The 12,632-nt window shown below is 38.1% G+C and overlaps 2 protein-coding genes across 3 annotated transcripts in view; one reads left to right on the top strand and one right to left on the bottom strand.

The window, feature by feature from the left end:
- The window catches only part of bace2 (beta-secretase 2), a 168,000-nt gene that overhangs the window by 65,203 nt on the left and 90,165 nt on the right, over positions 1 to 12,632 (top strand). The gene's annotated exons all lie outside the window — the stretch shown is intronic.
- Positions 1 to 12,632, bottom strand: part of LOC306830732 (cell adhesion molecule DSCAM-like) — a 102,676-nt gene that overhangs the window by 25,193 nt on the left and 64,851 nt on the right. For both annotated transcript variants that reach the window (XM_079354372.1, XM_079354373.1), the window contains exons 8-11: positions 12,076 to 12,348; positions 9,223 to 9,501; positions 8,855 to 8,974; positions 4,079 to 4,258 (exon numbers count right to left, since the gene is read on the bottom strand). In XM_079354372.1, coding sequence (XP_079210498.1) covers positions 4,079 to 4,258; positions 8,855 to 8,974; positions 9,223 to 9,501; positions 12,076 to 12,348 — 852 coding nt within the window. The remainder of the gene's footprint in view (positions 1 to 4,078; positions 4,259 to 8,854; positions 8,975 to 9,222; positions 9,502 to 12,075; positions 12,349 to 12,632) is intronic.

Here is a 12,632-nt window from a genome sequence, read left to right as displayed (position 1 = left end):
GTGTTCTAGACATGTTGAAGATCCAAAGTTATGTGAAACCAAGATTCTACATAAAAAGGCGTGGCCATGGCATACTGCCAAACATGGATATCTCAGTGCACCCTTACGAAATTCTTTCAAAAGGCCCCTGAAGAGGTTTTTTTTTTCCTGACGTGTGACATTTTTTCTGCATCTTAACCAGTAAATGTAAGTCAGGACATGTATAGGATCTCTCATTGTGCTCTGCACAATTCTACATAGAAGGGCGTGGCCTTGGTGGAGTGTCAAACTTTCAACTTTCACTGCTTGACCACCTCTTGCTGTTGCATTCACAGGGTTGCAACACACCCTGACATTTATGGGGTGTTTCAGGCTTTGTTGTTGGCGGCAACTAGAGATCAACTACAGGAAGGGTATATATAGCTGGTAGCAAATGAACATATTTAATATATTTATCTTTCTTATCTATCTCCCATTGCATGAATAAAAAAAAGACAGCAAAAGGGTGAAAATGAAAGAGAGAAACACAGAGAAAGCTCTTCCTTTGAGCCCTTTCGTCGGCTTCAAATTGTAATATTGACAGATCGAAATGAAGCTGAAATGCACTCAAGAGTTGCAGTGTTTCACATGCAAGCACGCACGCACAAAATACAACACAAACATGAGAAAGTAATAAACCTACCACCATACTGAATGCTGAAAAATGAAATGTGTAATTGTATACAAGAACAAACACTGACAAATATGATTTGGTTGTTTTATGTGTGGACAGTAATGGTCTCCCTATTTTAAACCACTCATGCAGTGATTGCATTTTAACAGACAGTATCTTCAGTTTACTTTTACAATTCGGAGTTTAAAGAGCATGAGAGCATGCATTTGATATGGTGGACCATAACATACTGCTGGACAGACTTGAAAACTGGCTTGGAGTTCCTGGAACTTACTTGCTTCATTTAAATCTTACTTGCAGGACAGGGACTACAGGTGCCTGTTGGTAATTAGTAATCTGAGCATGTGAAGATCAACTGTGGAGTTCCTCAAGGTTCCATCCTTGGGCCACTTTTATTTAACATCTATATGCTCCAACAGTGTGTTTACAGGCCTCAGTAAAATATCGGTTTGACAGTTGCAGCTGATCCAGAACGCATCAGCCAGAGTCCTCACCAACACATGGAGGGTGGAGCACATTACACCTGTGCTTCAATCACTGCACTGTCTGCCTGTGTGTCAGAGGATCGACTTCAAAATCTTACTACGGTTCTATAAAGCATTGAATGGTCTTGGCCCTCAATACATGTCAGATCTGCTTGTAGAATATAAAACATCCAGACCGCTCAGGTCCTCAGGAAGAGGTTTACTCAGGGGTCCCAGAGTCAGAAGCAAGGTGAAGCAGCTTTTAGTTACTATACACTCCTTACCTGTGGAACAAACTCCCTGAACACCTGAGGGCCTTAAAATTTTATTATTTACTCAGGATTTCAATTAGAAATATATTTTCTGTCTTACACCAACAAATTACATTTTTTAAAAAGTTAACTTATCGAGTACTTTTACATACTTCTGTCTTTTAATGATGTCTTTCTTTTGCACTGTTTTCTTAAATTCAGTTTGTATTTCTTTTTATGTCTGTAAAGCACTATGAATTGCCTTGTGTCTGAACTCTATATAAATAAATAAACTTGCCTTGCCATGAAACATGATGTGTTGATGAGTGAGCAGCATGTGGCTGAGCCAGCTTGGATTGACAAAACAGTCAATTTACATTTCCTTACATTTAAACAATTGTAGATGTTAATGCTAACTAAATCTTAAACGGCGAAGAGTTTTAAAATGACACTGCAAGATAATTGTTATTCAGGAGAAAACATGTTTAGTTTAGTGATTAGTTTTATGAACAAAACAAATCAATTAGGTGATGAATGTTTTTCATATTTATTGAGCTTCCAGCAATGTTAGCAATACAGTTACTTAAAATGAAATGACAAGTTATGACAGGTCAGCTTTTATATTAGGCAGTTCAGCTAAGTCCTATTTCAAAGTAAGGGTTACAGCCCAATTCTAAAGCCTCGAGCAACAGCACTGTGTTGATTTGCTCAACAACCTTTCATTCTCTGTCTCCCCTCCTTAACTATAAGATGGTAGGTGATTCAGATATAAAACTGAAACTGTGCCAATTAATTACCCCTCATCTCCAGTACAATGGAAATATCTCCAGTAGTACATCTCATTTCTATCACTAAAAAATGCACATTATAGACCCAAATAAATTACTGCCCTTAACAGTATGTCCTATGTGTATATACTGTAGGTATTTAGTTGCTCCCTTTAAACATTAAAACATACTGTATTTCCAACAGCAGAGGGTTCTCAGCAGGGTGGAATAGAGAGATTGGTTTCAAGGCGGTTAACCAGTCTCTTTGTGTGTGTGTGTGTGTGTGTGTGTGTGTGTGTGTGTGTGTGTGTGTGTGTGTGTATTTGTGTATGTTTGTGCATTTACCCACGAGAAAGTAGGCCAAACCAGCAAGCATGATTGTGTTTACTCCTGACATGACAGAAGACCTTAAAGGAGCAATATGTAACTCTGACACAAAGCATTTTAAAATTGTCCTGCAGTCCAAAACATTAAAACATTGGGGAGAGCCGTCTCCCATTGCCCCTCTGCTTAAAACAAATACAGACCTGAATCAAAGCTTATAAGGATATAATGTCTGCAGCACTGTTTTCAAAAACCGATTACTTCAACGTACAGGAGCATGCTTCCTTAATGCCTGATGATAAAGTAAGGTCATGTTATGGTTTAAGTCGATATCTTTCATACAGCTCCTTTCATATTGTCCTAAAGTTAAAACAATTCATAAATAGTTTAGTTATTGGATTTAGAAATTCCACTATTAGTCAAATCTTCAGTAGTTGCAGCCATGGTGTTATCCTTCTCCTGTTGGGATTTGAGGAAGAAATGTTTGCACAACAATGGGTAATCTTGATGCATAACAACCGCGTGTTACAGTCCAAACAACAAGCCTGCTACTGCAGCCCTGATAGCTCCACACAGAAGCATCTCCCATGGTCATTGCAAGGCTTATTACAGTAATACAAATATCCAGGTCAGTTGATGTTGATGATAACAAGTGCTGATTTGTCCAGAAGGAAAATATTTCTACACAAAATGAATTGGGCTCCTTCTCTTTGTACAGAGAGATCCAATATCAGTGTCTGTTAAAATGTCTTTGCTATCAGACTTACATACATTTTTGTGATGTCTTTAACTGCAAATATTTTTTCTTTGGAGAAACAGTAGGAAAAAAAGAGAAAGAGAGAGACAAAGTGCTGCTTGAGTAATGCTATTGTTGCTCCAATTAGACAATTAGACAACATTTGCACTGGGAAACTGATTTACATTTGTACTTCTGCATTGAGTCTACGTTGTTGCATATGTGATAGGATTGTGTAGCGCAGAAGCATAGGTATGTAACCTGATACTCACTTTCTCGAAAAAGTAACTACACAGTGTAACGATGCAGGAGCAAGCCTACAGATTGGTCCTCTGAGTTGCATTGCATTTCCTGCACAACATTTACAGTATTGCTCCCATTTCCCAAATTATAAAAGCCAGTTTAATCAGCTGCTGCTTTATAATTATCAGTTCCATTAGTATACAACAGGCAAGAGCCCCATTCCCATTTGATTAGACTACCATAAAAATTAGAAGCCACTTTTTAAATTGCCTGTTTGTACACAAGTGCCATTTACGGCCATTCCACCTTGAAAACACCAAAAACTCGCCCACTCCTGTGTGTACTGCAGACAGTCATTTTTGTCTGGAGCGTTTAGGCCGCATTCAGCTCCAACACTTTGCCTTTACTAGGTTGACTGAAAGTTTGTCTCAAACAGAATTTCCAACATGTAGAATATCATCAATGGGCTTTAAAAGTCTGCTGCAGAAACCAATGGTTGATATCACAAGATTAAAGCCATGAATATAAACTCCATGGTTATACCAAAGGACACCTGACACTGCTTCAATACATACATTAAAGTACAGAATGATGACTGCTCATCAGTTGTTATTGATCTTGTATCAGGCTAAGGCTCTTACTTTTGACGGTGAGGTACATGGACTTGCTGACATCAGCTCCCACGTCGTTGCTGACCTTACAAAGGTAGAAGCCGCTGTCATCCTCCAGCACATGTTTGATTAGCAGCGAACCATTGCTCAGCAGCTGGACACGAGAGCCGCTGTTCAGTGGGATGGGCTGAAACTGGGGGACACCGGCACCTGATGCAAAGAGGGAAAAAGAGGACAAAGAGTGGGAGACAGTCAGACAATGTTCAAAGGGCAATGAATGAGGTAAACAAACTTAAGCTTCAGTGAAAACAGTACTTTTAATGTTTGTATTGCTGCTTTTATATTATTCTCTGTCAGAGATGTAAAGTGTTGAATTACATTTACTGGAACTGATTATTTTTGTGTGTAGCCTACTTGTATTTTTTAAATCAATAGTTTTACTTAACTTAAATAAGTTTTGTCTATAGTGCTCGCTACATTTTATATCACATCTGTTAAATTATGTCTGCCTGCTATGAAAATGTTACCTCATCGCACAGGAGCGAGAAGAAGCAGTGAAAGGCCCAGTGTCACTTAAGCTAGTGCAGCATGGATAAGCACCTTTGTTACAGCAGGTCTACCTGCTGAATGTATGTTTAAACTGATGTGATCGTTGTTTTGAGTCGAAGATCAATAAAAGACAGAGGCTGTGGCTTGGACTTATGGGCAAAGAAGTGGCTGTGAATGCTGTTTCTCCCGACAACGTTGACTAGAATCGTCACTGAGTCCAGCTCCACAAAACGATAAACACACTTCATTCTAGAAAGTTCTTCCCAATAAAAATCCCGTATTGCCATCTCCTTGAAGTACTTTTATTTTGAAGTATACCTATGAGGAAATAAGATGTTTCCACCTGAAGCAACCTAACAGAACTCAGTTGTGTGAAAGAAAACTTCACACCAAACAGATTCACACAGTTAGTGACAAAATAAATCCAATATTAACTCATACAGGCTTCATTTACAATCATAAATAGTTTTACTTCCCAGGTTTAGTTGTACTGTAGCTAAATCAGTCTTTGATCACACAGCTGCATCAGAAACTAACCAGTGTCAAAATAATAAACTAAAAACACTACAATAGTCTTTAAACTGTTTATGAATAAGACAAAGACCTTTTCAGTATTATCTTAAATAGTTGAAACATTTCCATTAAAAAAAACTACTACAAAACTTTTAATTTTTGTAGCACCAGTGCTATGAGCCAAAAAAGGTTAATGTACAGGTCTGGCCTTAATAAAACAAAGAGAGAAAAATGACATTATACCTCCAAAAGTTTTTAATGTCATGTTTCGACTTGTTTTATTGTGCTTTTTTGCTTTAAGTCTTTAATTAAACACAACTTTGGAATGTAAATTTTCTTGTCCTTTTCCTCTACACAGAAAGCAACTAATTATCTTTTACTTAACTTTACTTACTCTTTTACTGAAGTAAATTTTTTCAAGTTTTATTTTTGGCTTTTTCTGCCTTTTGTGGAGAGACAGGACAGTGGATAAAGACGAAAATCAGGGAGAGAGAAAATGGGGAATGACATGCAGGAAAGTAGTCACAGGTTGGATATGAACCTGGGCCACCTGCTTGGAGGACTACAGCCTCCATACAAAGGGCACGCGGACTGATCACTACGCCACTAGTGGCCCTACTTAGGTACATTCTTACGTGCTTTTACTTTTGCTGAAGTAAAATTTCAGCAAACTAATATAGCATTGTTACTTGTGTCGACCCATTTCCACCTATATGCTAATATTAGTGTATGTAAAAAGATGTATAAAGACAATCTGAATTTTCACAGTGAGCTTACCTTTTGTGTGTTAATGCATGTGCGTTTGTAAAGTATTTGTGTGTGTGCATCCATTTGACCATGTGTCTGTGTTTATAGATTTGATGACAAAGCCTGTCAGATTTAGGAAGGATTGTAAACATGTTTCTTAACACCGGGTCTAAATCCTTAAATCGCCCAAACAGCTGCTGAGCACAGTTAAGCAGGGCAAGCTGCTGGTGTGATGCAATCACAACAGACATAATGCTCATGTTTAACAAGACAGCAGATTGGTGCAGTGGAGCTACAGGCAGAACAGAAGGAGAGCAGAGGCTTTGCATTGCTGTTGGCCTTCGGCTCTGGGATAGACCAGTGAGAATAAAATATTATACTGTGGCTCAGCAAGGATATTGTTCTCCCTATCTTTGAAGGTTTATAAAATCTCTTGTTTATCGTTGCATGTAGCATGTATACCTCTTAATAGACCCAGAAGATGTTATGATTATGTCATGATTACATACATGGCCTTAAAACATATTTTCAAGGAATCTAAGACATGGATGTCTAATGAAAAAGGATTTCATTTGTCTGATTTTAGGACTTACAACAATGCTCTCCAATGTCTTGACTCTCAAACTGCATTTTATGTTCAACACAAACTATTTTTCTATTGGACTTGCCATATTTAATATATTTCGACCTTTTGTCTGTATATTATTACCACCAATATTTTAATGAATGATAATTAAATCATTATTGCTTAATGGTCAAACAATGTAGTATCTACGTTTTCTGCATCTATCTATCTATCTATCTATCTATCTATCTATCTATCTATCTATCTATCTATCTATCTATCTATCTATCTATCTATCTATCTATCTATCTATCTATCTATCTATCTATCTATCTATCCATCCATCCATCCATCCATCCATCCATCCATCCATCCATCCATCCATCCATCCATCCATCCATCCATCCATCCATCCATCCATCCATCCATCCATCCATCCATCCATCCATCCATCCATCCATCCATCCATCCATCAATGTCACCTAATAATGTCCCTGTCAGACAACAAATTACAAGGCTAGTCTTTTAAGTGGCCTACCATTTTTATCATTAAAGCACTGTATTTTAACATACATGTAGTATATAAAACATGTGATCTGAGCCAGGCGTTGGATGATCTTGTGTTGAAGTAAACATGTCAAGATTAGGCTTTTTAGCGAGCTGTGGGTTTTGCTTTTAATTAAAATGAAGTCAAGTGGCTGTGGCTCGCAAAGGGTCAAGTGGTGACTTTATTCCTACTCCCTGTCTCTGATTTAGAGGGAGAGAGACGGCAGAGAGAGAGAGAGTGAGGAAGATATGCTCTTCCTTGAATTATGGATTTTGCATATCCACATGGTGCTAGTGGTTATGCCAATAGCAGCTGACCTTTACTTACCTTACTATATCTCCAAGAGACACTGATGTGGCTCTAAGCTACTTTTGTTAAGTTAAAATGATGCCAGACAAATATTCTCTAAACAGTTTATACTCTAGTCAATAACAAATTAGAAAATAGCATCCCAAGTCATACCCTTTTACTGAGGGAGGCAATTTTCATTGACTCTTGGTCTTGACTCAAATCCTGTGCAACAAAATGTAATCCAACAGCTGGATATATGTGAAAATCTGAGGTATTAATAGGTGACAAATGCCCTTAAAATGGCCTGCAGGCTGGTCAACTTCTTTATGTATAATTAATGCTTGAGTTTAGCTCGATGATTAAGTAGAAGCATAAACTCTCCCTTCTCCACTTTGGTTGGGATGGGTCAGACATCACTAATCATGCATGAGACCTTCTGTTTCTCATCCTCACACAAACAAAAACAAACAGACACACACAGTTCCAATCAAAGGGTGAAAAACAGATTCTCTCTCACTGCTTTGATCATAGTGCCTAGCAAAGACACACACACACACACACACACACACACACACACACACACACACACACACACACACACACACACACACAGTAATGCTCAAGCACCACTCTTCATAGTGTGTTGGCCCTCTGTTGGTAAAGCTTTCATCCCTGGTTATATGGATGATAAAGCAAGCACCTGGGGCCCCTCTTCATCTACCCTGTTCGAGTGGCTGAACGCACCTGCCACCTCCCTCCCTGTTTGTCTGTCTGCTAACACTCCACATCTGCCTCAGTGTGTCTGTCCTACCTGATGATTCTCTAATGATGCAAGTGGAAACCCTGTGATCCCCAAGGCCATGTTGACAGAAGAGATGGTTGTGCGCCTATTTGTACATCAAACGCATATACATTGACGTTGGCAAAAGCAAATGGAACCCACTCACCCTTAAGAACCCAACTTCTGCCTTACTTTCACAACAACCACACCTGCTTTAAGATACACAACCTGATAATAATTTGGGCCACAAATTATTGATTTAGTTTTTTAAATATATTTTTAAAATATTATATCCATCAAAAATATAACTAATGCATATTGATTTTTTTCTTACTTACTGTATACTGTAAATTCTGTAGTATGACTACAGCTACAGTAAGAATGCTATAAACTTAAATACATATATATATTCACATTGTTTAGAGTAGACCCTATCTAACGATCAATCAATCCTCATTCGTGTTGCAAAGTCAAACAAAATGTCATCTCAAGACAATTTACAAAAAAGCAGCTAAAAATCCTTACTCTTTTTTTTAATTATTATTATCTACAAAGACCCACAGTAGAGACTAAAAGGATTTCATTGTCTGAGGAAGGTTAAAGATGTTGTAATAAAAGTCTGACTTCTCTTGAATATTAAAAACAGATAGTAAGATAAGAACAAATTCTAAATTCAAGCCCACAAACACCAAATCCAGCTTTATTATTATGAGCCAAATGAATGCTTTGTTTACATCAACCTGAAATGTTTTATTAGAAAGGCTGTGATCGGCTGTTCAAATGAATGGGTAATGCATGATGTGCTAAATGTACCTTTGGAGTGTTCCCATACAATGGTAGGGGGTGGATAGCCTTCTGCTGAGCAGTTCAGAGTCACAGTCTTCCCATAGATCCCATCTTGATCCTCAGGTTGAACAACAAACTGAGGAGGAACTATAAAGATAGATAAAACAGAAGTAGCAGTTAATACATAAAATGTACTTGGGGGTCTTTAATATGTGATCACCTATTAGAACAGGTTTTAATTTTACTCTAAACCATTGAATTTTACCTTCATCAGGGGACGCCCATAAATTAAGTGTAGTACTGCAGTGATTGATTAAAATAAAAATCGTTCACATTTTACAGATTGTATGAGTCCTCTACATGCCACAGTTGTCTGTTCCTGTGTGCTTTCTCACCTCTAACAATGAGTTGACTCTGGTGCTCCACAGCGGCAGCCTCATTGCGGGCAATGCAGGTGTAGTTGCCATTGTGGTCTGGTGTTAGGTTGGAGATTCTCAGGGAGCTGGTGAAGTCAATGTTGTCTACAGTCACTCCCAGGCTGGCGGGTATAGGCCTTCCATCTTTCTGCCAGGTAATGTCCAAGGGTCTGTCGCCTGACATGACCACGCAGGGGATGAATACACGTTGACCAATGGTGAAACGCTGGAACTCAAAGGGCTGAATGTAGGGTGGGACTGCAGACAAGGAAGAAAAGAGTGACTGTCAATCTGAGAGCAATCATACAATCTTGCTTTAAAGAGCTCACTAAAAGAACATAAAAAGACTTGGATAATATAGCATTCTGCAATATTTCCTAGTCATTTTCAGACTGGAACATGGTGTCCTTTCAGCTCAAGGAGCTACAAGAGCACAAAGAGCAGAACAGAAAAATTACTTGTGAGTGAATCTTTCAGCTTGCCCGGGAAAAAAACTAGGGAACCTGGACTTTTACGAGTAATACGGCTAATCATTTATTAATCTAATATCTGTTAACCTCCCCCGATCTGAAACACCGATTACAGGAATAGTTGTTACAGAAAAAAAATCAAGTGTTTCAAGTCAATCTGATTAAATAATGCAGAAACACAGTTATAAAATAAGATCTATTTAAATTGCCTGAGCTCTATTCACTGGGAAACCTCCAGACGTCACGCAACTCATTTTTGTTTGAGTGTCCAGTGAGTTCAAATAACACTGAAATAAGCAGCACTTTAGCACCTTATTTAATTCACAACAAAGTGGAGATAATGGACTCCTGGGATCCCCAAAGACACTTCCGCATTTTAAGCATGAGCAGAGTAAATTAACAAATGCACTCCCTCTCTATAGCACCTCTGGGAAGTATCTCTTTATATCATCACTCTCTTTTTAGCCCTCGCTTTCTCTTCCCTTGTATTTCCCTTGCTCCAAAGGAAAGTGTGACAATAACCCCAGAATATTATACAGCAGAAAGAAATGGTTAAATTAGAAATCCCTTCATAGTATAACTGATTACAGTTCTCTGTAATCTCTGTGGAGATCAGTCATTAGCTCTGTTCTATCAGATGCCTTTGGCACCCTGAGGTATTATAAGGAATATAAAGTGAATTCATTTATGAAAATAGTTTTATAAGGATGTGTGCCTTTCTGTGTGAGTGTTTTTCTGTTTATCTTCAGATTCAAAAAAGTAGACAGATGGAAATAAATCAAGTGCACAGATACATTACATTTTAAATAGAACATATTATCCCTCATTTTCACCTTTTCAAACAATTCCCTGTGGTCTAAATAAATGTCTAAATCTGTGCTTTGCTTTGGTCAAAATATAACATGGATCAAGCACCAGAGGAGGTTTGCGACCCTGTATAAACCAGCTCTCTCACGCTTCGTTTTCGTTTCGTAGACATCACTCCTCTGTAGCAAGAATAAAAATGGCAGACCTGAGCAAACGTTTTTTCTAGGCTGGGGTTGGAGTCCATATGTGAAGAAATCAGGAAAGGGAGGTTCTTTTTTTTTTCTTTCTACAATACAACTTGTGGTGTCACATGTCAAAGTATTGTTCTGTGTTTTAAGACTTATGCAGACAAACAAAGGAATGGATGGTTTTATTTCCCATTTCGTGGGATGATAAACACTCACAAATAATGTTTAAAAAAACTGTAAAAGTGAATTCTTCGAAATTATGTTCGCTTTAAATTCAACTGAGCTTCTCAGGGTATAAAATAGTAGATAGCTAGCATTAAATGCTTTATTGTGGTTACACAAACATGGTTTGGGTTAGGGCTATGATTGTTCAAAATTTACCAACCTGCTCTTTAAAGTAGATAAATGCTAGCTATGCCTGGCATGAAGACTCAGACTCTGTACAACATGACAAATGATATTCTTGCTCATCAATTTTTATAAGTATTTAATTAATAGTTACTATATGCATGTGTTTGTGTGGGGTCAAACAATGTATTTAGAGATTCTTGGAATAGTTAACCTTTATTTACTGCAACTGCAATGTTGTAAAACACAAAATGCTGTCATACCTCCACCACTACTCCACCTCACAGAAAACGTGGATTGGTTGACAAGCAGAGGAGTGGTGTTGTGAGAGGCAAAAAACTCAAAGACTCTGGTAGAATCTTCAGACGGTTTTAAAGGGAATAAATAAAGTATATACGCCATGAGGTCTTTCGCAGTGAAGTCTGCCAAGGCTGCTTGACTTGGGCTTGTTTTTTTGGAAAGTCGCTTGCAAATATCTTCAATCGCTGGTTTTTAGAGTTTGTTTTCTTAAGTGTAGTTGCTTATTTTGGCTTGCTATGCTCCCTGTATGAACTACTACTAATTATCTCCCTGTTCACTACAATAAAGCGAAACCAGAACAGAATAGAGTGTGCATAGATAATCATTTAAATTGAATAATATATCTACATTCACAGTGACATTTTAGTACCTTCTTGCTCCATCACTCTTTTTTTCTATAATTTCAACCATATTTGTGCCTTTCCTCTTACTTTTACCTTCAGATTAGCTCTTAGCTTAAGCCATTGTACCAAGCAGTACAGAGATGATCTGACTTGCTAGTGCTGTGAAGCCATAAACCCTTCTTCTGAGAAAACCATGGCCTGCTTACAAATTTACATGATGCAATGAGCAAGTGAGCGGGGATTTGTGGACATAAGAAACACGATTCTGCCTGTTGTAAGTTTTTGTACTTGCAAATACTATTAAGATGAGAAAATAACAATGAAAACATTTAATAAAATCATAGCTCAAATTAAAGGAAACCATATGGGACTCACCTCTCACACAAAGATGTACACTCTGGGAATCCATCTTGTTGGGTTGGACCATCACCTTGCAGTTATACTCGCCAGCGTCAACCTGCTGCACGTTTGTCAGCTTCAGTGTGCCATTGTTTTCAAACGCCCGCTGTCTGTGGTTGAAGGGTAGCAGTGCAGAGTTTTTGTACCACTTTATCGAGTAGTAAGGATAGCCAATCACACGGCAGTGAATAAAAGCATCCCGTCCAGCAATTGCTGTGATGTTTTTCATTGGACGAATACTGGCGCGGCCTAAAAAGGGACAGAAAATGAGAGGGAGACCCTCTATAAAGATATTCCATGGATGGGGAAATCAAGTGAATGGTGCTTTGTTTCTGGTGTTGTAAACAGACAAATAAACTACACTTTCCAAGCATGTTTCGAATTTTCAAAAGAGCAGAGTACTATATTTCTCTAAATAGCTTCACATATGGTGCCTGCTTTCAAAATGTTTGATTAGATTGTTTTATGAAGCCTGTTTTTTATTTATTTTTAGTAAAGTAAGAGAATTGATTGAGTATTGAGAAGCACATGAC

Source organism: Symphodus melops, assembly GCF_947650265.1.
Source record: "Symphodus melops genome assembly, chromosome: 10".
Lineage (NCBI taxonomy): Eukaryota > Metazoa > Chordata > Actinopteri > Labriformes > Labridae > Symphodus > Symphodus melops.
Note: the sequence above shows the minus strand (reverse complement) of the source record. Positions and strands in the feature narration are given on the sequence as shown.